The sequence below is a fragment of the Salmo trutta genome, chromosome 24 (genome assembly GCF_901001165.1).
Source record: "Salmo trutta chromosome 24, fSalTru1.1, whole genome shotgun sequence".
In the NCBI taxonomy this organism is placed as follows: Eukaryota; Metazoa; Chordata; class Actinopteri; order Salmoniformes; family Salmonidae; genus Salmo; species Salmo trutta.
The window spans coordinates 37,974,058-37,996,557 of NC_042980.1; the positions used below are offsets into that span (position 1 = coordinate 37,974,058).

Here is a 22,500-nt window from a genome sequence, read left to right on the forward strand (position 1 = left end):
ACAACGCTCTGGATTTACAAATGGATAATCTGACAACGCTCTGAATTTACAAACGGACAATCTGACAACGCTCTGGATTTACAAACGGACAATCTGACAACGCTCTGAATTTACAAACGGACAATCTGACAACGCTCTGGATTTACAAACGGACAATCTGACAACGCTCTGAATTTACAAACGGATAATCTGACAACACTCTGAATTTACAAACGGACAATCTGACAACGCTCTGGATTTACAAACGAATAATCTGACAACACTCTGAATTTACAAATGGATAATCTGACAATACTCTGAATTTACAAACGGACAATCTGACAACACTCTAAATTTACAAACGGACAATCTGACAACGCTTTGGATTTACAAACGGACAATCTGACAACGCTCTGGATTTACAAACGGACAATCTGACAACGCTCTGGATTTACAAACGGACAATCTGACAACGCCCTGAATTTACAAACGGATAATCTGACAACGCTCTGAATTTACAAACGGATAATCTGACAACGCTCTGGATTTACAAACGGACAATCTGACAACGCTCTGGATTCACAAACGAATAATCTGACAACACTCTGAATTTACAAACGGATAATCTGACAATACTCTGAATTTACAAACGGACAATCTGACAACACTCTAAATTTACAAACGGACAATCTGACAACGCTCTGGATTTACAAACGGACAATCTGACAACGCTCTGGATTTACAAACGGACAATCTGACAATGCTCTGGATTTACAAACGGACAATCTGACAACGCTCTGGATTTACAAACGGACAATCTAACAACGCTCTGGATTTTTGCACTCTGGCAGTCCAGATTGGATTTACGAACACACCCGAAATCATAAAAATGTCTAGCCTGTCATTTGTTTTGCTAACAAGCTAGCAAGAGGTTGCATAGCAACAGTATCAACTTCTGGTAGACAAGCGAAGTGCTAGTACGATCAACTGAAATTATACAGTTTGTTTATAGTACACTAAAAGGAACTAATAGTATATAGTATGTAGTATATACTCATTAAGTATGTAGTATACAGTATGTTAGTATGGGTATTCGAACAGAGCTCCAGTGTACTGTAGCTGGACTGGACTGGATTTACGATGGACTAACTGTGATGAGTAGAAAAACAAGCTGAAAAATGGGAGAGGAGAGATTTGAATGACAAATCCTGAGGGGTGAAGTAAGATCTAGGTCACCCGTGATACAAGCCAGTATTTGGGGTGGCAGGTAGCCTAGTGGTTAGAGCGTTGGGCCAGTAACCAAAAGGTTGCTAGAGCAAATCTCTGAGCTGACAAGGTAAAAATCTGTCGTTCTGCCCCTGAACAAGGCAGTTAATCCACTGTTCCTAGGCTGTCATTGTAAATAAGAATTTGTTCTTAACTGACTTGCCTAGTTAAATAAACACATTTGAGGTCCATCCATGTCTGAGATTGTTGGGAGATTTACATTTCAGTCATTTAGCAGATGCTCTTATCCAGAGCGACTTACAGTAGTGAATGCATACATTCCATGTCATGCATGTTTTTATTTAATTATATATTTTTTGTACTAGCCCCCCCGTGGGAATCGAACCCACAACCCTGGCGTTGCACACACCATGCTGGCGGTGCAAGCACCATGCTCTACCAACTGAGCCACAGGGAAGACTATGAGATGATGTGGAAACCGGCCACTAGGGGCAACAGTGAGTGCTGTTACATTCAAGTAGGTTTCAGTTTTGCTAGTCTGTGGTGGATGGTGGATGGGTGTAAAAATCTGCCTCTGATTCCAAAGGTTTCAAGTTCAATAGAAAGTTGATTTGATTTATTTTTTTAATTAAGCCTATCACTAACCTTAACCATTCAGAGTTAATGCCTTAACTTAACCTTAAACACTTTGAAATTTGACGTTTGGAAAAACTTGGAAATATGAAGTTTAAGAAACATGGATGAACGCCTAATTCTAACGTGAGGCTGTTAGAGCTGGTAGGATGCAGACAGTTCATCTCAACTATATCAGGAAGAAGAACAGTGTTCACCTGTCTTATGTGTGAAACTACTGTATAGCAGACATCTGTATTATGACAGGCAGGCAGACAGACAGGCAGACAGAGAGACAGGAAGGAAATATTACCTAAGAGGAAGGCAAACTTCTTCCTAAGGTCAGGGGTGATGTCGATGGCACAGAGGGGGCTGCTCTCCTGCTGCATGATCTCATCTGGAGGAGGAGCAGGAGGAAAACACAACACAGTCAGAATCACAGGACCTGAAGGGTTAACACAGCCATGTTTTTTGGGGAAGAGAATAGAATTGAATGAAAGAACCATCACAAAGGTAGAAAAGAACTAGACATACTCTCTCACACAAAAACAGGAAGTTAGTATGGCACATAGTCTGGCCAGTATAAAGAAGTGCTTAATAGTGAATGAACAATAATCTGAAACCCAGACCAGAGAGCAAAATGCTACAAAACATCCTAGTAAGGAGCGGCTACCACACATATTTGGGTCCTGACCCACTAGTGTTGAACCCATTTAGTCGACTGGTGGATTATTTGGTCGATAGGCTGTTGGTCGACTGAGATTTTTTTAGTCGAGCAGTAGCAAAACATTTTTTTAATACATGTATGGCACACGAGACACAGTAATTTATGTAAAAGTATTCAATATATTATTATTATTGCTGCATGTCCTGGGTGGCGCAGCAGTCAAAAGTTCTGCAACGCAGTGCTGAGGTGCCACCACAGCCTGGGGTTCAATTCCACAACCGGCCGTATTGATCTCTGGCTCCCTCTTTAGTAATTTGCGTTTCTTTATTTGTAATCGCAGTGCTTAAAGCATCAGACAAGTTCAGTAGCCAACATATAGTTGATTTTATTCAAACATAGGATGTGTCTATATATGGAAAAATACACTTTTAAAATTTAGACTGATCAATTGATAAAGAACAGACGATTCCTGGTCGACCAAGATTTTTTGTAAATATACTAAATATTTTCATTAAGAAACAGATAAAACACACAGGTGTAAAATCAAGGTGACTTACAAAGATGAGGACAAAGAGCAAGAGAGGGAGTGTGGTGATGTAATGTCCACAACAAAAATCTGATCTTTTAAACGTTTCGTTCATTTTTGTTACATTATCTATACAATTGGCCGTAATTGATTTTGGCCCAATAGCCCTGGAATATTGCCACATTCAAGAAGCTTTCCGTTTTGATTGGGTTATTTTGCCTAAAAACTTTTAGGACTACCTATAGAAAAAAACAAAAAAACTCTGCATCTCTGCCCAGGCTGGCAAGAGGGGCCAAAAGTGTGTTTAGCATCCCCCTTTGGCTCTGCATGTTGTTTAAATTCTGAGTGCTTTATGTCCTTATCAGCCTATTGTGTCACACTCGCAAATGCTTCACAATGTATTTCTTTGTAGGCTATAGCCTTGAAATAATTTAAATAATATAGCCTAAATTATTCATTTTCTTTTCTTCTTAGGCTCCTGACCTATTTAGAGTGTTTATATGCAGTTTAATATGACATGTAGCCTATTGCAAATGTGCTCTTCTTACATTCACCTTTCATGTTCAATACTTCAAAACCAAATGGTAGGGCCAGGTAGTCACAAAAATAGATTGGTGTTGGTTAAATTTTGATTTTAATTCATGTATGCGAAATTTGCAGTGGCAGTTTTTCTTCCTGTGAGCACAGAGCAGTTTTTAGCGGAGCTGTTGGAAAGGACGTGGAGCGCCCAGAGCAGTGGACAAGCACCACTTCATGAGCAATGAGTGGGATTTCAAACTGCTCAACTCTTCTCACATACTCTAGTACACTGGAACAAAACTAGGTCAGAGACACTGTGACACACAGCCCCAAATCTCTCATTCTTTACTCAGCGTATTTTACCCATAACTGGAATTTTCTAAAAGCGGAACAGCATTCTGTCAACGCCATTGTTCTTTAGTACCTGCATGCATGTACTTCCTATAGAAAATACTGTATTTGTACAGTTCCTCAGAGAATGCATAGCTGTTGGCTAATATTTCTGTTGTTCATTTGTAATATTAAACAGTTTTGGTAGCATAATATTCTTTGTACCGTAATTTACGGACTATAAGCCGCAACTTTTTTCCCAGGCTTTGAACCTCGCGGCTTAAACAATGACGCGGCTAATATATGGATTTTACCCGCTTTAAAAAAATTTTCTCCAAAAAAACACATTCTGTGACGTGCTCAGTTTTTTGGCGGCATGAAGCTTTCATTAGACCAATGAAATTGCCGAACGGGTTAAGGTCAAACAACTTTTTTGTTTACTGTTTAGATTAAATTGAGCGCTCTCAAACTTCCCATCATTCTGATTACGGTAGTCATTTTGTCATCCTCATCATGGCAAAGACACAGAGAAATGCATGTGATGCAGCTTTCAAGTTGAAGGCGATTGATCTGGCTGTTGGAAAAGGAAATAGAGCTGCTGCACGGGAGCTTGGTCTTAATGAGTCGATGATAAGACGTTGGAAACAGCAGCGTTAGGAATTGACTCAGTGCAAAAAGACAACTAAAGCTTACTGCTAATTATAATTTTTTTGTTACAAGCCGTGTTTCGTTAAAGCCTATTTATTTTTGTTACAAGCCGTGTTTCGTTAAAGCCTATTTATTTTTGTTACAAGCCGTGTTTCGTTAAAGCCTATTTATTTTTGTTACAAGCGGTGTTTCGTTAAAGCCTGTGTAAAGTTCATTTGTTTCAATGTACCGGTAGGGACCTGCGGCTTATAGACATGTGCGGCTTATTTATGTTCAAAATAATATATTTTTTTAAATTCAGTGGGTGCGGCTTATATTCAGGTGCGCTCAATAGTCCGGAAATTACGGTATATGATTTTTTAAATATTATATAGTTGCAATCTGCCTGTACTTATTTATCTTGCTCCAGTTTGGGAGACTGGTCCAATTCTACACAGTAAGGGGCAGATCAAAATGTACTTGGGGGAGGGGCTGTTCCAACTCAAGGTGTAATACCAAAAAAATGCACCACCCTCCATAAATAATATTTTCACATGACCCTTCCCTTTTACAGTAAAATAAATGAAACACCCTCCCCCCTCATAGAATGAACTCTAAATAATGTTTACGACCACAAATAATAATAACTGTAGCGAACCTGTGTTTATAAACGTGGATATAAACGTGGATTCAGCATGCTTTTGTGGCACAGTTGATGCTACGCAGGGCTATGGGCCAGAAGGTTGAGGTTTCGCTGACCACCACCGACAGCTAACTCTCCCTGCCTGTTTCATTACACTGCGATCAGAGCCGGCAGCAGACGATGATCAGCTAGGGGGAAATCAGATTTTAAACAATTTGATGCCATATTTATAATTATATAAAATATATTGAAAAAAATGTCCACCAATAGGTTTCTGTGCCAATGCATCACACAACCAATAAACAAAGCATACCGATTTCGGCACTTCAATATCATGGTTTGTGTTTTCAACACCACAATAAATAGATTATGTCAATCTGGACAAACAGAAAAGACATTCCTCCCTACCTTGTAGGCTTACCCAGTATTGAAGGCTTGGCTTGAAAATCTCAGAATGCCATTAAACTTTTTGGTGTTTTGTAACAGATCAAAATGAAATTAAATCAAATTTTATTTGTCACATGCGCTATTAGACTACAGGTGTAGACCTTACTGTGAAACGCTTACTTACAAGCCCTTAACCAACAATGCAGTTTTAAGAAAATAAGAGTTAAGAAATGATTTACTAAATAAAGTAAAGTATAAAAAGTATCACAACAAAATAACAGTAGCATGGCTATATACAGGGGTACCAGTACCGAGTCAATGAGTGACAATGCATAGATAATAAACATGATTAGCCACGTTTAGCAGTCTGATGGCTTGGGGGTAGAAGCTGTTTAGGAGCCTTTTGGACCTAGACGTGGCGCTCCGGTACCGCTTGCCGTGCGGTAGCAGAGAGAAGAGTATATGACTTGTGTGGCTGGAGTCTTTGACAATCTTTTGGGCCTTCCTGTGACACCGCCTACATTATAGGTCCTGGATGGCAGGAAGCTTGGCCCCAGTGATGTACTGGGCCATACGCACTACCTTCTGTAGCGCCTTACGGTCAGATGCCGAGCAGTTGCCATACCAGGCGGTGATGCAACCGGTCAGGTTGTTCTCGATGGTGCAGCTGTAGAACTCTTTGAGGATCTGGGGACCCATGCCAAATGTTTTCAGTCTCCTGAGTGGTAATAGACATTGTCATGCCCTCTTCACGACTGTTTGGACCATGATTGTTTGTGGGTGATGTGGACACCAAGGAACTTGAAGCTCATGACCCGCTCCACTACAGCCCCGTCGACGTGAATGGGGGTGTGTTTGGCCCTCCAGAGAAGAAAGCAGACGTTTTACGTGTCCCCAACCAATTTTGTTTTTTGTTTGTTTATTTGCGCTTTTTGAAACATATTTTTTTAAACTTATTTTGTACATAATGTTGCCGCTACTGTCTCTTATGACCAAAAATAACTTCTGGACATCAGGACTGCGATTACTCACCACGGACTAGCAGAATCCTTTTTTTCCTTTAACGAGTCTGACGAGCCCTATATATTGCTTTCTCGGGAACAGGCCCAGATCCCCGTGATTTGCGTGATGAGGAGGCAGAGAAAAAGGGGCCAAAGGGCAGGCTGCCTTCTGAGAATTCGTAGGCGATTGAATAAACTCCCACTTCCTTCCATTCTGCTAGCAAACGTGCAATCTTTGGAGAATAAAATAGATGACCTACTCGCAAGATTAAACTACCAATGGGACATTCAAAACTGTAATATCTTATGCTTCAAGGAGTCGTGGCTGAACGACGACACTATCAACATACAGCTGGCTATACGCTGCACCGGCAGGATAGAACAGCGACGTCTGGTAAGACAAGGGGCGGCAGATCTCTGACCTCCTCTCTTTAGGCTGTCTCATCGTTGTGGGTGATCAGGTATACATACCACTGTTTTGTCGTTAGTAAATTTAATGATGGTGTTGAAGTTGTGCTTGGCCACGCAGTCGAGGGTGAACAGGGAGTAGAGGAGGGGACTAAGCATGCACCCCTGAGTGGCCCCCGTGTTGAGGATCAGTGTGGCAGATGTGTTCTAGCCTCCCCTTACCACCTGGGGATGGCCCGTCAGGAAGTCCAGGATCCAGTTACAGAGGGAAGTGTTTAGTCCTGAGGTCCTTAGCTTAGTGATGAGCTTTATGGGCACTATGGTGTTGAACTCTGAGCTGTAGTCAATGAACAGCATTCTCACATACTGTGCCTTCGGAAAGTATTGAAACCCCTTGACTTTTTCGACATTTGTTATCTTACAGCCTTATTCTAAAATTGATTAAGTAAAAAACAGGTTTATACATTTTGCAATTGTATAAAAAAACAAAAAACATAAATACCTTTTTAAATAAGAATTCAGGCCCTTTGCTATGAGTCCTTTGATACATTTCCATTGATCATCCTTGAGATGTTTTACAACTTGGAGTCCATCTGTGGTAAATTCAATTGATTGGACATGATTTGGAAAGGCACACACCTGTCTCAACCCCGCCCTGTGCAACTGGGTCCTGGACTTTCTGACGGGCCGCCCCTTGGTGGTGAGGGTAGGAAACAACTTCACCCCGCTGATCCTCAACACTGGGGCCCCACAAGGGTGCGTTCTCAGCCCCCTCCTGTACTCCCTGTTCACCCATAACTGCGTGGACATGCACACCTCCAACTCAATCATCAAGTTTGCTGACGACACTACAGTGGTAGGCTTGATTACCAACAATGACGAGACGGCCTACAGGGAGGAGGTGAGGGCCCTCGGAGTGTGGTGTCAGGAAAAAAACCTCACACGCAATGTCAACAAAACAAAGGAGATGATCGTGGACTTCAGGAAACAGCAGAGGGTGCAACCCCCTATCCACATCGACGGGACAGCAGTGGAGAAGGTGGAAAGTTTTAAGTTCCTCGGCGTACACATCACGGACATACTGAAATGGTCCACCCACACACTACCCCCCCTATGCCCAATAACAAACACACACTACCCTCCCCTATGCCCAATAACAAACACACACTACCCTCCCCTATGCCCAATAACAAACACACACTACCCTCCCCTATGCCCAATAACAAACACACACTACCCTCCCCTATGCCCAATAACAAACACACACTACCCTCCCCTATGCCCAATAACAAACACACACTACCCTCCCCTATGCCCAATAACAAACAACACACTACCCTCCCCTATGCCCAATAACAAACACACACTACCCTCCCCTATGCCCAATAACAAAAAACACACTACCCTCCCCTATGCCCAATAACAAACACACTACCCTCCCCTATGCCCAATAACAAACAACACACTACCCTCCCCTATGCCCAATAACAAACACACTACCCTCCCCTATGCCCAATAACAACAACACACTACCCTTCCCAAAGCAAAAAAACACACACCCTTTGATCTGTCCCTAAGAGGACTGGAGACTCCTGGTAAATAGGTCAACTCAACTGGTCTTCTAGTAAATCATTGATGCTGCTTTTACCTCAAACCCTCAGAGCCAAGTCAGCACAAATACAGTCTCATCCACCTCACTCCTATCCCTGGGATGACATACAATAATAGTATGCATCCTAGAAACTCAAACAAGACGGTACCATAGAGCACATACACCACTCCCATGCTGCTCCGAGCCAATCCAACAAAGAGGTTCATCTGCATCCATTTAGAAACAGCTATGTACAGTTATACAGTATGCTCAAGCAGTTCTTTGAGCAGGTAGTGTGTATACTGTGGGAGACAGTCCTACTGTTGAAACTGGGTGCCCAACAGTGCAGCGTACAACAGATCAATGGAACAGAAAGCCACAGTGATGCTCTACGGTGCTATAGGATTACCGACACACAGACAGAAAGCCACAGTGATGCTCTACGGTGCTATAGGATTACCGACACACAGACAGAAAGCCACAGTGATGCTCTACGGTGCTATATGATTACAGACACACAGACAGAAAGCCACAGTGATGCTCTACGGGGCTATAGGATTACAGATTACAGACACAGACAGAAAGCCACAGTGATGCTCTACGGTGCTATAGGATTACAGATGATAGAGACAGAAAGAAAGCCACAGTGATGCTCTATGGTGATATAGGATTACAAAATACAGACACACAGACAGAATGCCACAGTGATCCTCTATGGTGCTATAGGATTACAGATTACAGACACACAGACAGAATTCCACAGTGATGCTCTACGGTGCTATAGGATTACAGATGATAGAGACAGACAGAAAGCCACAGTGATGCTCTACGGTGCTATAGGATTACAGATTACAGACACACAGACAGAATTCCACAGTGATGCTCTACGGTGCTATAGGATTACAGATGATAGAGACAGACAGAAAGCCACAGTGATCCTCTATGGTGCTATAGGATTACAGATTACAGATACACAGACAAAAAGACACAGTGATGCTCTATGGTGCTATAGGATTACAGATTACAGACACACAGACAGAAAGCCACAGTGATGCTCTACGGTGCTATAGGATTACAGATGATAGAGACAGACAGAAAGCCACAGTGATCCTCTATGGTGCTATAGGATTACAGATTACAGATACACAGACAAAAAGACACAGTGATGCTCTACGGTGCTATAGGATTACAGATTACAGACGCTCAGATAGGAAGTTGTGTGTGTGTCTATCTATCTGAATTCAGGGACTTAAATAGAGAAGTAGTCTTGATGAAGTAGTCTAGTCTCCTACAGACATTTGCATATTTCATGTTAGAAACCACCCGGGCAGACTTTCTAGGGCCACAACAACCAATCCTGTCTATTTCAATGACATCACTTCAAACCGCTAAGCAGGGCTTGGCTCATGGTTCCCAAGGCTCAGATGGTTGAAGCTTGGTGATAGCTATACGGGCCACATATTTATACTGAACATAATGTATGTGGTACCTGTTAAATACCTGATCTGAGCCTCACTAACATACTCTATGACAGGGTGGAGATAGAAGGCTGAAAGGAGCAGAGTTGGGGTCAATTCGGAATTTCTGAAATGAATTGAATTCAACCCATTAATTTCAATTAATACACACATTTACGTCACACACCCCACAGGAAGCAATTAGCCCGACTAACCGGTGCCCCCACACATTGGCTACCCGGACTATCTGCATTGTGTCCCGCTACCCACCACCCGCCAACCCCTCTTTTACGTTACTGCTACTCTCTGTTCATCATATATGCATAGTCACTTTAACCATATCTACATGTACATACTACCTCAATCATCCCGACTAACCGCTACTGTTATTTTATCCTGTCTTTTTACAGTTTTCTTTACTTATCTATTGTCCACCTAATACCTATTTCTTACTTAAAAATTGCACTGTTGGTGAGTAAGTAAGCATTTCACTGTAAGGTCTACACCTGTTGTATTCGGCGCACGTGACAAATAAACTGATTTGATTTGATTTGAATTTAATTTGAATTAAAGGAAGTATAGTTTCATCTAATGCAATTAAAAGAAATTCAACTGAGACTAGAAGCATGAATGTCTCATTCTTTTGACAAATATTTTACTAAAAACATCTGCCACTTATTACTGCAAAAAATACAGATACCATTTCAAATATTATTGTCACACAGTATTTTCTTTGTGCATTTTGTCATAAGATTAGGTTGATCCCTTACATCCTGTAATGATGCATTCTGTGATTTTATATTTATTTATATTTAATGACATGTAAGAGAATTATAAATTATTATAAACCTACAAAGGGATCTTAGAATATTTCCAGACAAGTGTAATTATTGAAAATTAATTTAAAGAGAATGAGTCTTTAAAAAAATTGTAATGTTTCATCCAAATGTTTTACAAAATATTGGTCACCATATATCAAATATACTGTACATACACTACTGTTCAAAAGTTTGGGGTCTTTTTCCATGAAAACATACATGAAATGAGTTGCAAAATGAATAGGAAATATAGTCAAGATGTTGACAAAGTTATAAATAATTATTTTTAATTGAAATAATAACTGTGTCCTTCAAACTTTGCTTTAGTCAAAGAATCCTCAGAAATTACAGCCTTGCAGACCTTTAGCATTCTAGTTGTCAATTTCTTGAGGTAATCTGAAGAGATTTCATGCCATGCTTCCTGAAGCACCTCACACAAATTGGAATGGCTTGATGTGCACTTCTAACGTACCAAACGGTCAAGCTGCTCCTACAACAGCTCAATAGGGTTGAGATCCCTTGACTGTGCTGGCCACTCCTCTGTCCAGTGTCTGTGTTCTTTTGCCCATCTTAATCTTTTATTTTTATTGGCCAGTCTGAGATATGGCTTTTTCTTTGCAACTCTGCCTAGAAGGCCAGCATCCCAGACTCGCCTCTTCACTGTTGATGTTGAGACTGGTGTTTCGCTGTTACTATTTAATGAAGCTGCCAGTTGATGACTTGTGAGGCGTCTGTTTCTCAAACTAGACTATCTAATGTACTTTTCCTTTTGCTCAGTTGTGTACCGGGGCCACCCACTCCTCTTCCTATCTGGTTAGAGCCAGTTTGCGCTATTCTGTGAAGGGAGTAGTACACAGCGTTGTATGAGATCTTCATTTTCTTGGCAATTTCTCAAATAGACTGATGAGTTTCAGAAGAAAGTTCTTTGTTTCTGGCCATTTTGAGCCTGTAATTGATCCCACAAATGCTGATGCTCCAGATACTCAACTAGTCTAAACAAGGACCGTTTTATTGCTTCTTTAATCAGGACAACAGTTTTCAGCTATGCTAACATAATTGCAAAATGGTTTTCTAATGATCAATTAGCCTTTTAAAATGATAAACTTTGATTAGCTAACACAACGTGCCATTGGAACACAGGAGTGATGGTTGCTGATAATGGACTTCTGTATGCCTACGTAGATATTCCATTAAAATCTGCTGTTTCCAGCTACAATAGTCATTTACAACGTTAACAATGTCTACACTGTATTTCTGGTCAATTTTCTGTTATTTTATTGGACAAAAAATGTGCTTTTCTTTAAAAAACAAGGACATTTCTGAGTGACCCCAAACTTTTGAACGGTAGTGTATGTATAGTGATTAACTTGTAAAAACAAAGGAGGAAGGGAAGTGCTTTTAAGGTACACAATAGTAGGATTTGGTAGACAGAAGGTGCTCAGGAACACAATAGTAGGTTTTGGTAGATAGAAGATGCTAAGATACACAATAGTAGGTTTTGGTAGATAGAAGCTGCTAAGGTACACAATAGTAGATTTTGGTAGACAGAAGGTGCTCTTTAGTAAAAGGGGTAAATGGGGTATTTATAGTGATGTGTAGAATACATTTGCCATTTGAATGTCATTGAATTTCGTTGAATTAAATTCTACCTTAAATTCGAATATCATTCAAATTCTGCTTCCTGTAAATTTTGTCCAATTCCAATTCAATAATTGAATTGGAATTAAATAGTAATTCGCAACTCAATTCAGAATTGCCCCAAATCCTGGAATGGAGCTTGTGTCAAGTGCAGCTTCATGTAAGTATCTGACGTTCCTATTCTTAGGTCTTTTCTCTTGTCTCTCTAAACTTGACCACCTCTTGAATTATTTAGTGGTCAAACCTTCCCTCCTGGACAGGATGTCCGTTTAAGGGTTCAAGCCTTCCTTTCGGGACAGCACATCAGTTTTAGGGTCCAAGCATTCCCTTCTGGACAAGCATGCCAGTTTAAGGGGCCATGCCTTCCCTTCGAGACAGCGCATCAGTTTAAGGGTAGGACCACTGCAGTTACGCAACACTCCAACATTTATATTTTCTGAGGAAGAGCATACCTAGCATACCTTCCTCTCTCTTCCCCATATCCCTTCATCCCATCCCCTCCTCTACAGATAAAGTGAGAATTTTCATTGAAAGAGACACAAGGTATACCCTACGATGTCCAGAGCCTGCTGGTTTTCTGTTCTACGTGATAATTAATTGCACACACCTGGTGTCCCAGGTCTATATCAGTTCCTGATAAGACGGAAAAAAGACAGAAAGAGAAATGCAGTGGATGTAGCATCGAGGTTCCAGAGTTGAGTTTGAGGGTTCTAGAGCAACAAGGTCACAGAAAATCTCACGGAAAACAGAGCAATGGAAGGGGAGCTACAGGGAACATAGACAGTATTGACTTTTCTGTGAGCTTCCTGGGTGTGTGTGTTCCTGTCACTTCAACATTATGTCAACACAGACTGACACGTTAAACAAAAAAATAAGATCATGTTTGCAGTGTCACCTCAGCGTTGTCAGAGCAGCCAACTTCAATATTATAAAGCACCAAAACAGCACATGATAGTCACTTCAACAATGTCCATGGTCTACTGTAAGCAACATGGATCGCATTTGATTTGTATAGTCCCATACAGATGATCTGCAGATTGTTATACAGTACTATCTGTCGATAAACAGATGCTTGCTAAGGTTACGGTTAGGTTTAGAAAAGGGTTAGGGTAAGGGTTAAGGTTGGGTAAGGGTTATGGTTAAGATAAGGCTTAAGGTTAGGGTTAGGTTTATGGTTAAGATAGGGGTTAAGGTTAGGGTAAGGGTTAAGGTTAGGGTTAGGTTTATGGTTAAGATAGGGGTTAGGTTTATGGTTAAGATAAGGGTTAAGGTTAGGGTAAGGTTTAGAAAAGGGTTAGGTTTATGATAAATTCTGTTTTTTGGTGGTTTTTTTACCCTGTGTTGCACTGGCCTATTGTGATCTCTGTTATTGTTTCCAGTCTGGTGTTTATTGGGAGGGTTGTGTTTGTGAATACGTGAGATGTATGAATGGTTTCCCTACTTATAGTTTGCCATTTAATCCAAGTGGAGCCAGAGATCTAAAGGGTTAGGGTTAGGGTTAAGGTTAGGGTTAGGTTTATGGTTAAGGGTTAGGGTTAGGGGATACTTAGTTGAAATGTTGTTGACAGTTACTGAACATCTACTGAACATTTACAAACCATCTACATGGGACTGTGCAGATAAAGTGTTACCTCAACATGTACACTGGTGTACAGACAGACAACCGACCAACCTAAAGACAGACAGTAAGACCGACCAGTACCTGTCCTGTGCTCGAGCTCCAGCCAGCGTGGAGATGTCATGGTACACTCTGCTCAGAGGTCTGCCCAGCCAGGCTCACCTTCTCTGGTTACTTATACCTGTTGTTGCAGCCGTATCCAGAAATAGAAACCATCATGTCTGTCACTTTCTGTTTCCCTCTCTCTGTCTCTCTCTCTCTACAGACACACCCCCCTTACACACATATACGCTGTAAATATTGAAGCAGTGCTGTAAAGAGTCTTAGACCCCCCCGGGCTCTTAGTTTGGCAATGAGGGGACCGATCAGGTGACATCCTCTGCCTTAGTGTATAACTGCACAGAGTTCTCTCTCACACACAGCATCTATCAAAAGATTAAGCAAAAAAAAAGGAAATATTGAAACACATCAATTCTAACATCCTGGTTGGGTGGGAGTGTACGCCTTGTGTCTTTTATGTGGAGGAGGCTATGGATTAGTTGGCTGAGTGTGTGTCTCTGTGTGTCTCTATCTCTCTCTCTCTCTCTCTCTCTCTCTCTGTGTCTCTCTCTCTGTGGGTCTCTATCTCTCTCTCTCTCTCTCTGTGTCTCTGTGTCTCTGTGTCTCTCTCTCTCTCTCTCTCTGTGTCTCTGTGTCTCTCTCTCTCTCTCTCTCTCTCTCTCTCTCTCTCTGTGTCTCTGTGTCTCTCTCTCTCTCTCTCTCTCTCTCTCTCTCTCTCTCTCTCTCTGTGTCTCTGTGTCTCTGTGTCTCTCTCTCTCTCTCTCTCTCTCTCTCTCTCTGTGTCTCTGTGTCTCTCTCTCTCTCTCTCTCTCTCTCTGTGTCTCTGTGTCTCTCTCTCTCTCTCTCTCTCTCTCTCTCTCTCTCTCTCTCTCTCTCTCTCTCTGTCTCTCTCTCTCTCTGTGTCTCTCTCTCTCTGTGTGTCTCTCTCTTGCTCTCGCTGGTATTACGTCTGTTATACAGTATGTCCAAACACTGCCAATCAAAGGTTTTAACCAATCAGGAGTATAAGTGATTCCAGGACAGGAGGGGCTTATGATTCATCCCTCCCATTCACTACACATGCATCATCTATTAAATCCCTCTCTGTGAAGACAGCAGCACAGACATACCTCACACAACATGCTGTGACATCACAGAGAGAGCTACATACAGTATATCTCACGGTTTAGGGTGCTAGGTTGGTGACATCACAAGGAATATAGTCGTGATGCAAATGTTTAGATTATGAAGCAAATGTCAACAAAAAGACATGCTTTGGTTAAGAATGTATGGTTTGTGACATCACAGAGAGAGGTTGTAACATCGCAGAAGAGCACTACTGATAGAAATGTAGGGCGCATTCATAAATTCAATCTGGAGTTTCAGAGTATGCTCAGAATGCCCTCTGGGCGTTTGTAAATTCAGAGCGTTGTCAGATTGTCAGTTCGTAAATTCAGAGCGTTTCGCTCTCGGAGCGTTCAGAGTGCACACTAGACGCTCTGGCCGAGGAGTAGGGTTGATCCGAGCATTCTGGCTTCACAGCGGAGAGTCAAGCATCCAAGCTAACTGGCTAACGTTGTTATCCAGAGCGTTGGTGATTGTAACTGCTGCAGGCAACAATTTAATTACGCTTGTTTTTGCTGATGTTTAGTAACACCGGTCATATTCAACAGGTGTTGAGCGTTCGTAAATTCATCAGTTATTCTGCGCTCTGGCACACTCAGACGAGAGTGCTCTGAAATCTGAGTAGATAGCCAGAGTGAATTTACAAACGCACCCGTAATGTTAGCGATTGTGAAATCACAAAGAGAAGGGAACGTAGCTACTGGTAAACAGGTCTGTGACATCATAAAGAAAAGTGGAGATCAACTCAAAATTGCTGTTCAGTGACATCACAAAGATACTCTTGGTGGTTGTAATACCACTTTTAGGAAAGCCAGCTTGTGACATCACAGAGAAAGCAGCGATGTCTGTGATTGGGGTGGCAGGTGGTTTAAATCTGCCCTGACAACCGGCCAGGTGACCCACAGAGTCCGTGGCGATGGATTCTGCAGCACAGGAATCTACCCAGCACCCCACACACAAGACATTAACACATAGCAATGATACGTAGAGATGATCAGACTCAACCCATAACCTCCTTCACACCTTACAGATCAAACTAACACCATCACTTGGCTACTGTACAGTCTAGACACTCAATCACACTATCATAGCAGGAAGCAGAGGTCCTACCTGTTTCTTTTTAGTCAAGAGGTCATAGCTACTTCCTCTCTGAGTCACTTCTACTGGGTACATGTCATGATTATTGATCTAAATCATGTTACTGCTGTATGAGCCTATCACCCACCCAGACAGGCCAGGCTGTCTGCCCACTGTGTGGCTCAGTGGCTGATAACATTTACATTTAAGACATTTAAGTCATTTAGCAGACGCTCTTATCCAGAGCGACTTACAAATTGGTGCATTCACCTATAATATCCAGTAGAACAACCACTTTACAATAGTGCATCTAAATCTTTTAAAGGGGGGGGGGGGGGTTAGAAGGATTACTTTATCCTATCCCAGGTATTCCTTAAAGAGGTGGGGTTTCAGGTGTCTCCGGAAGGTGGTGGTTGACTCCGCTGTCCTGGCATCGTGAGGGAGCTTGTTCCACCATTGGGGTGCCAGAGCAGCGAACAGTTTTGATTGGGCTGAGCGGGAACTGTGCTTCCTCAGAGGTAGGGAGGCGAGCAGGCCAGAGGTGGATGAACGCAGTGCCCTTGTTTGGGTGTAGGGCCTGATCAGAGCCTGAAGGTACGGAGGTGCCGTTCCCCTCACAGCTCCGTAGGCAAGCACCATGGTCTTGTAGCGGATGCGAGCTTCAACTGGAAGCCAGTGGAGAGAGCGGAGGAGCGGGGTGACGTGAGAGAACTTGGGAAGGTTGAACACCAGACGGGCTGCGGCGTTCTGGATGAGTTGTAGGGGTTTGATGGCACAGGCAGGGAGCCCAGCCAATAGCGAGTTGCAGTAATCCAGACGGGAGATGACAAGTGCCTGGATTAGGACCTGCGCCGCTTCCTGTGTGAGGCAGGGTCGTACTCTGCGAATGTTGTAGAGCATGAACCTACAGGATCGGGTCACCGCCTTGATGTTAGTGGAGAACGACAGGGTGTTGTCCAGGATCACGCCAAGGTTCTTAGCACTCTGGGAGGAGGACACAAGGGAGTTGTCAACCGTGATGGCGAGATCATGGAACGGGCAGTCCTTCCCCGGGAGGAAGAGCAGCTCCGTCTTGCCGAGGTTCAGCTTGAGGTGGTGATCCGTCATCCACACTGATATGTCTGCCAGACATGCAGAGATTCGATTCGCCACCTGGTTGTCAGAAGGGGGAAAGGAGAAGATTAATTGTGTGTCGTCTGCATAGCAATGATAGGAGAGACCGTGTGAGGATATGACAGAGCCAAGTGACTTGGTGTATAGCGAGAATAGGAGAGGGCCTAGAACAGAGCCCTGGGGGACACCAGTGGTGAGAGCACGTGGTGCGGAGACAGATTCTCGCCACGCCACCTGGTAGGAGCGACCTGTCAGGTAGGACGCAATCCAAGCGTGGGCCGCGCCGGAGATGCCCAGCTCGGAGAGGGTGGAGAGGAGGATCTGATGGTTCACAGTATCAAAGGCAGCAGATAGGTCTAGAAGGATGAGAGCAGAGGAGAGAGAGTTAGCTTTAGCAGTGCGGAGAGCCTCCGTGACACAGAGAAGAGCAGTCTCAGTTGAATGCCCAGTCTTGAAACCTGACTGATTAGGATCAAGAAGGTCGTTCTGAGAGAGATAGCAGGAGAGCTGGCCAAGGACGGCACGTTCAAGAGTTTTGGAGAGAAAAGAAAGAAGGGATACTGGTCTGTAGTTGTTGACATCGGAGGGATCGAGTGTAGGTTTTTTCAGAAGGGGTGCAACTCTCGCTCTCTTGAAGACGGAAGGGACGTAGCCAGCGGTCAAGGATGAGTTGATGAGCGAGGTGAGGTAGGGGAGAAGGTCTCCGGAAATGGTCTGGAGAAGAGAGGAGGGGATAGGGTCAAGTGGGCAGGTTGTTGGGCGGCCGGCCGTCACAAGACGCGAGATTTCATCTGGAGAGAGAGGGGAGAAAGAGGTCAAAGCACAGGGTAGGGCAGTGTGAGCAGGACCAGCGGTGTCGCTTGACTTAGCAAACGAGGATCGGATGTCGTCAACCTTCTTTTCAAAATGGTTGACGAAGTGATCCGCAGTGAGGGAGGAGGGGGGGAGGGGGAGGAGGATTCAGGAGGGAGGAGAAGGTAGCAAAAAGCTTCCTAGGGTTAGAGGCAGATGCTTGGAATTTAGAGTGGTAGAAAGTGGCTTTAGCAGCAGAGACAGAAGAGGAAAATGTAGAGAGGAGGGAGTGAAAGGATACCAGGTCCGCAGGGAGGCAAGTTTTCCTCCATTTCCGCTCGGCTGCCCGGAGCCCTGTTCTGTGAGCTCGCAGTGAGTCGTCGAGCCACGGAGCAGGAGGGGAGGACCGAGCCGGCCTGGAGGATAGGGGACAGAGAAAATCAAAGGATGCAGAGAGGGAGGAGAGGAGGGTTGAGGAGGCAGAATCAGGAGATAGGTTGGAGAAGGTTTGAGCAGAGGGAAGAGATGATAGGATGGAAGAGGAGAGAGTAGCGGGAGAGAGAGAGCGAAGGTTGGGACGGCGCAATACCATCCGAGTAGGGGCAGAGTGAGAAGTTTTTGATGAGAGCGAGAGGGAAAAGGATACAAGGTAGTGGTCGGAGACTTGGAGAGGAGTTGCAATGAGATTAGTGGAAGAACAGCATCTAGTAAAGATGAGGTCAAGCGTATTGCCTGCCTTGTGAGTAGGGGGGGAAGGTGAGAGGGTGAGGTCAAAAGAGGAGAGGAGTGGAAAGAAGGAGGCAGAGAGGAATGAGTCGAAGGTAGACGTGGGGAGGTTAAAGTCACCCAGAACTGTGAGAGGTGAGCCATCCTCAGGGAAGGAACTTATCAAGGCGTCAAGCTCATTGATGAACTCTCCAAGGGAACCTGGAGGGCGATAAATGATGAGGATGTTAAGCTTGAAAGGGCTGGTAACTGTGACAGCATGGAATTCAAATGAGGAGATAGACAGATGGGTCAGGGGAGAAAGAGAGAATGTCCACTTGGGAGAGATGAGGATTCCAGTGCCACCACCCCGCTGGCTCGATGCTCTAGGGGTATGCGAGAACACGTGGGCAGACGAGGAGAGAGCAGTAGGAGTAGCAGTGTTATCTGTGGTGATCCATGTTTCCGTCAGCGCCAGGAAGTCTAGGGACTGGAGGGTAGCATAGGCTGAGATGAAGTCAGCCTTGTTGGCCGCAGACCGGCAGTTCCAGAGGCTGCCGGAGACCTGGAACTCCACGTGGGTCGTGCGCGCTGGGACCACCAGGTTAGAGTGGCAGCGGCCACGCGGTGTGGAGCGTTTGTATGGCCTGTGCAGAGGGGAGAGAACAGGGATAGACAGACACATAGTTGACAAGCTACAGAAGAGGCTACGCTAATGCAAAGGAGATTGGAATGACAAGTGGACTGCACGTCTCGAATGTTCAGAAAGTTAAGCTTACGTTGCAAAAAATAAAATAAAAAAATAAAAACGTATTGACTAAAATGACGAAAATGATACAGTACTGCTGGTTGGTGGAGTAGGCTAGCTAGCAGTGGCTGCGTTGTTGACTTTGTTTGAACGTGTAGCTGGCTAGGTGTAGCTGGCTAGGTGACCTCGATAGTTTCAGTACTACACCTTGTCATGATACAAAAGCAACTTTGTAGCTAGCTAACATAACACTAATCAAGACGTTCCTTTGTAATGTATTTAGTTTCTACAGTGTTACTCGTCGGTAATAGTTGGCTGGGTTTGGAAGAATGGCGTCGCGGGGGACGGCAATAGCTGGCTAGCTAACCTCGGTAATTACTAAACTACACAATTATCAAGCTATGACAAAGACAACTATGTAGCTAGCTAGCCAACACTGCACTAGTCAAATTGTTCCGTTGTAAAGTATTGGTATCTCCAGCGCTGCTAGTCGGTAACGGTTGGCTAGCTGTTGGCTAGCTAGCTAGCAGTGGGTTAATGATGACTAGGTGTGTTGACTACGTCTGGCGTCGCGGCTGGCTAGTTACTAATAATTACTCTAAACTACACAATTATCTTAGATGCAAAGACAACTATGTAGCTGGCTCACTAACACTACACTAGTCAAGTCGTTCCGTTGTAATGTAATAGTTTCTACAGTGCTGCTAGTCGGTAGAAGTTGGCTGGTTGGCTAGCTAGCAGTGTTGACTAGCTAGCTAGCAGTGATAACAGATATTGATTAAGAAGTATTGAGTGACTGATCATTGGAGAGAGACAAAAGCTTCTTCCTTTTATAATGGGACTTCAAAGCTGAAACCTAAGCTGAGGAAAGGGAGTAGAGACTACAGAGGAACAGGAACACCAGACGTTAGAAAGGTGTGTTTCTGAAGGTTGGAAACTTCACGAGATTGAAACACGCTAATTAAATACCATATACACACTTGTTATTGTCACTTTCTGTGACATAGGGTTTCTTCCCTGGCTGCTGGTTGGTTGGTTGGTTACTTATGCCCGGAGGTGATTGGACAGTCCCAGTGTTAGTCAAGCAGCTGCTGATACGAACACAGACTCAGTAACAGCTCTCATCCATCTAGACTGCTCAGGGCAACGCGCATGCTTAGCATGGTGCCCTCTGACACACCCAGATACACAGTCATCACGCCCCTGGCAGATCCCACAGAGATATCATATCATTGCCCAGTACAATACTTCATCAAGCCTTCAGGGTGCAGCCCATTACAATAGATATGGCTGGCAGCAGGTACAGGTGAAGTCGGAAGTTCACATACATTTACATTTTACATTTAAGTCATTTAGCAGACGCTCTTATCCAGAGCGACTTACACTTAGGTTGGAGTCATTAAAACTCGTTTTTCAACCACTCCACAAATTTCTTGTTAACAAACTATAGTTTTGGCAAGTCGGTTAGGACATCTACTTTGTGCATGACACAAGTAATTTTTCCAACAATTGCTGACAGACAGATTATTTCACTTATAATTAATTCACTGTATCATAATTCCAGTGGGTCAGAAGTTTACATACACTAAGTTGACTGTGCCTTTAAACAGCTTGGAAAATTCCAGAAAATGACGTCATGGCTTTAGAAGCTTCTGATAGGCTAATTGACATCATTTGAGTCAACTGGAGGTGTACCTGTGGATGTATTTCAAGGCCTAGCTTCAAACTCAGTGCCTCTTTGCTTGACATTATGGGAAAATCAAAAGAAATCAGCCAAGACCTCAGAAAAAAAATTGTAGACCTCCACAAGTCTGGTTCATCCTTGGGAGCAATTTCCAAATGACTGAAAGTACCACGTTCATCTGTACAAACAATAGTACGCAAGTATAAACACCATGGGACCACGCAGCCGTCATACCGCTCAGGAAGGAGACACGTTCTGTCTCCTAGAGATGAACGTACTTTGGTGCAAAAAGTTCAAATCAATCCCAGAACAACAGCAATGGACCTTGTGAAGATGCTGGAGGAAGCAGGTACAAAAGTATCTATATCCACAGTAAAACGAGTCCTATATCGACATAACCTGAAAGGCCGCTCAGCAAGGAAGAAGCCACTGCTCCAAAACCGCCATAAAAAGCCAGACTGTGGTTTGCAACTGCACATGGGGACAAAGATCGTACTTTTTGGAGAAATGTCCTCTGGTCTGATGAAACAAAAATAGAACTGTTTGGTCATAATGACCATCGTTATGTTTGGAGGAAAAAGGGGGAGGCTTGCAAGCCGAAGTTCACCATCTCAACTGTGAGGCATGGAGGTGGCAGGATCATGTTGTGGGGGTGCTTTGCTGCAGGAGGGACTGGTGCACTTCACAAAATAGATGGCATCATGAGGAAGCAAAATTAGGTGGATATATTGAAGCAACATCTCAAGACATCAGTCAGGAAGTTAAAGCTTGGTCGCAAATGGGTCTTCCAAATGGACAATGACCCCAAGCATATTTCAAAAGTTGTGGCAAAATGGCTTAAGGACAACAAAGTCAAGGTATTGGAGTGGCCATCACAAAGCCCTGACCTCAATCCTATAGAACATTTGTGGGCAGAACTGAAAAAGCATGTGCGAGCAAGGAGGCCTACAAACCTGACTCAGTTACACCAGCTCTGTCAGGAGGAATGGGCCAAAATTCACCCAACTTATTGTGGGAAGCTTGTGGAAGGCTACCCGAAACGTTTGACTCAAGTTAAACAATTTAAAGGCAATGCATCCAAATACTAATTGAGTGTATGTAAACTTCTGACCCACTGGGAATGTGATGAAAGAAATAAAAGCTGAAATAAATCATTCTCTCTACTATTA

At 43.5% G+C, this 22,500-nt stretch overlaps 1 protein-coding gene across 1 annotated transcript in view; it reads right to left on the reverse strand.

The window, feature by feature from the left end:
* The window catches only part of LOC115161249 (guanine nucleotide exchange factor DBS), a gene marked incomplete in the record, with an annotated part of 67,085 nt that overhangs the window by 39,801 nt on the left and 4,784 nt on the right, over positions 1 to 22,500 (reverse strand). The window contains 1 exon segment of the mRNA XM_029712063.1: positions 2,132 to 2,215. Within this exon segment, the coding sequence (XP_029567923.1) occupies positions 2,132 to 2,215 (84 nt within the window).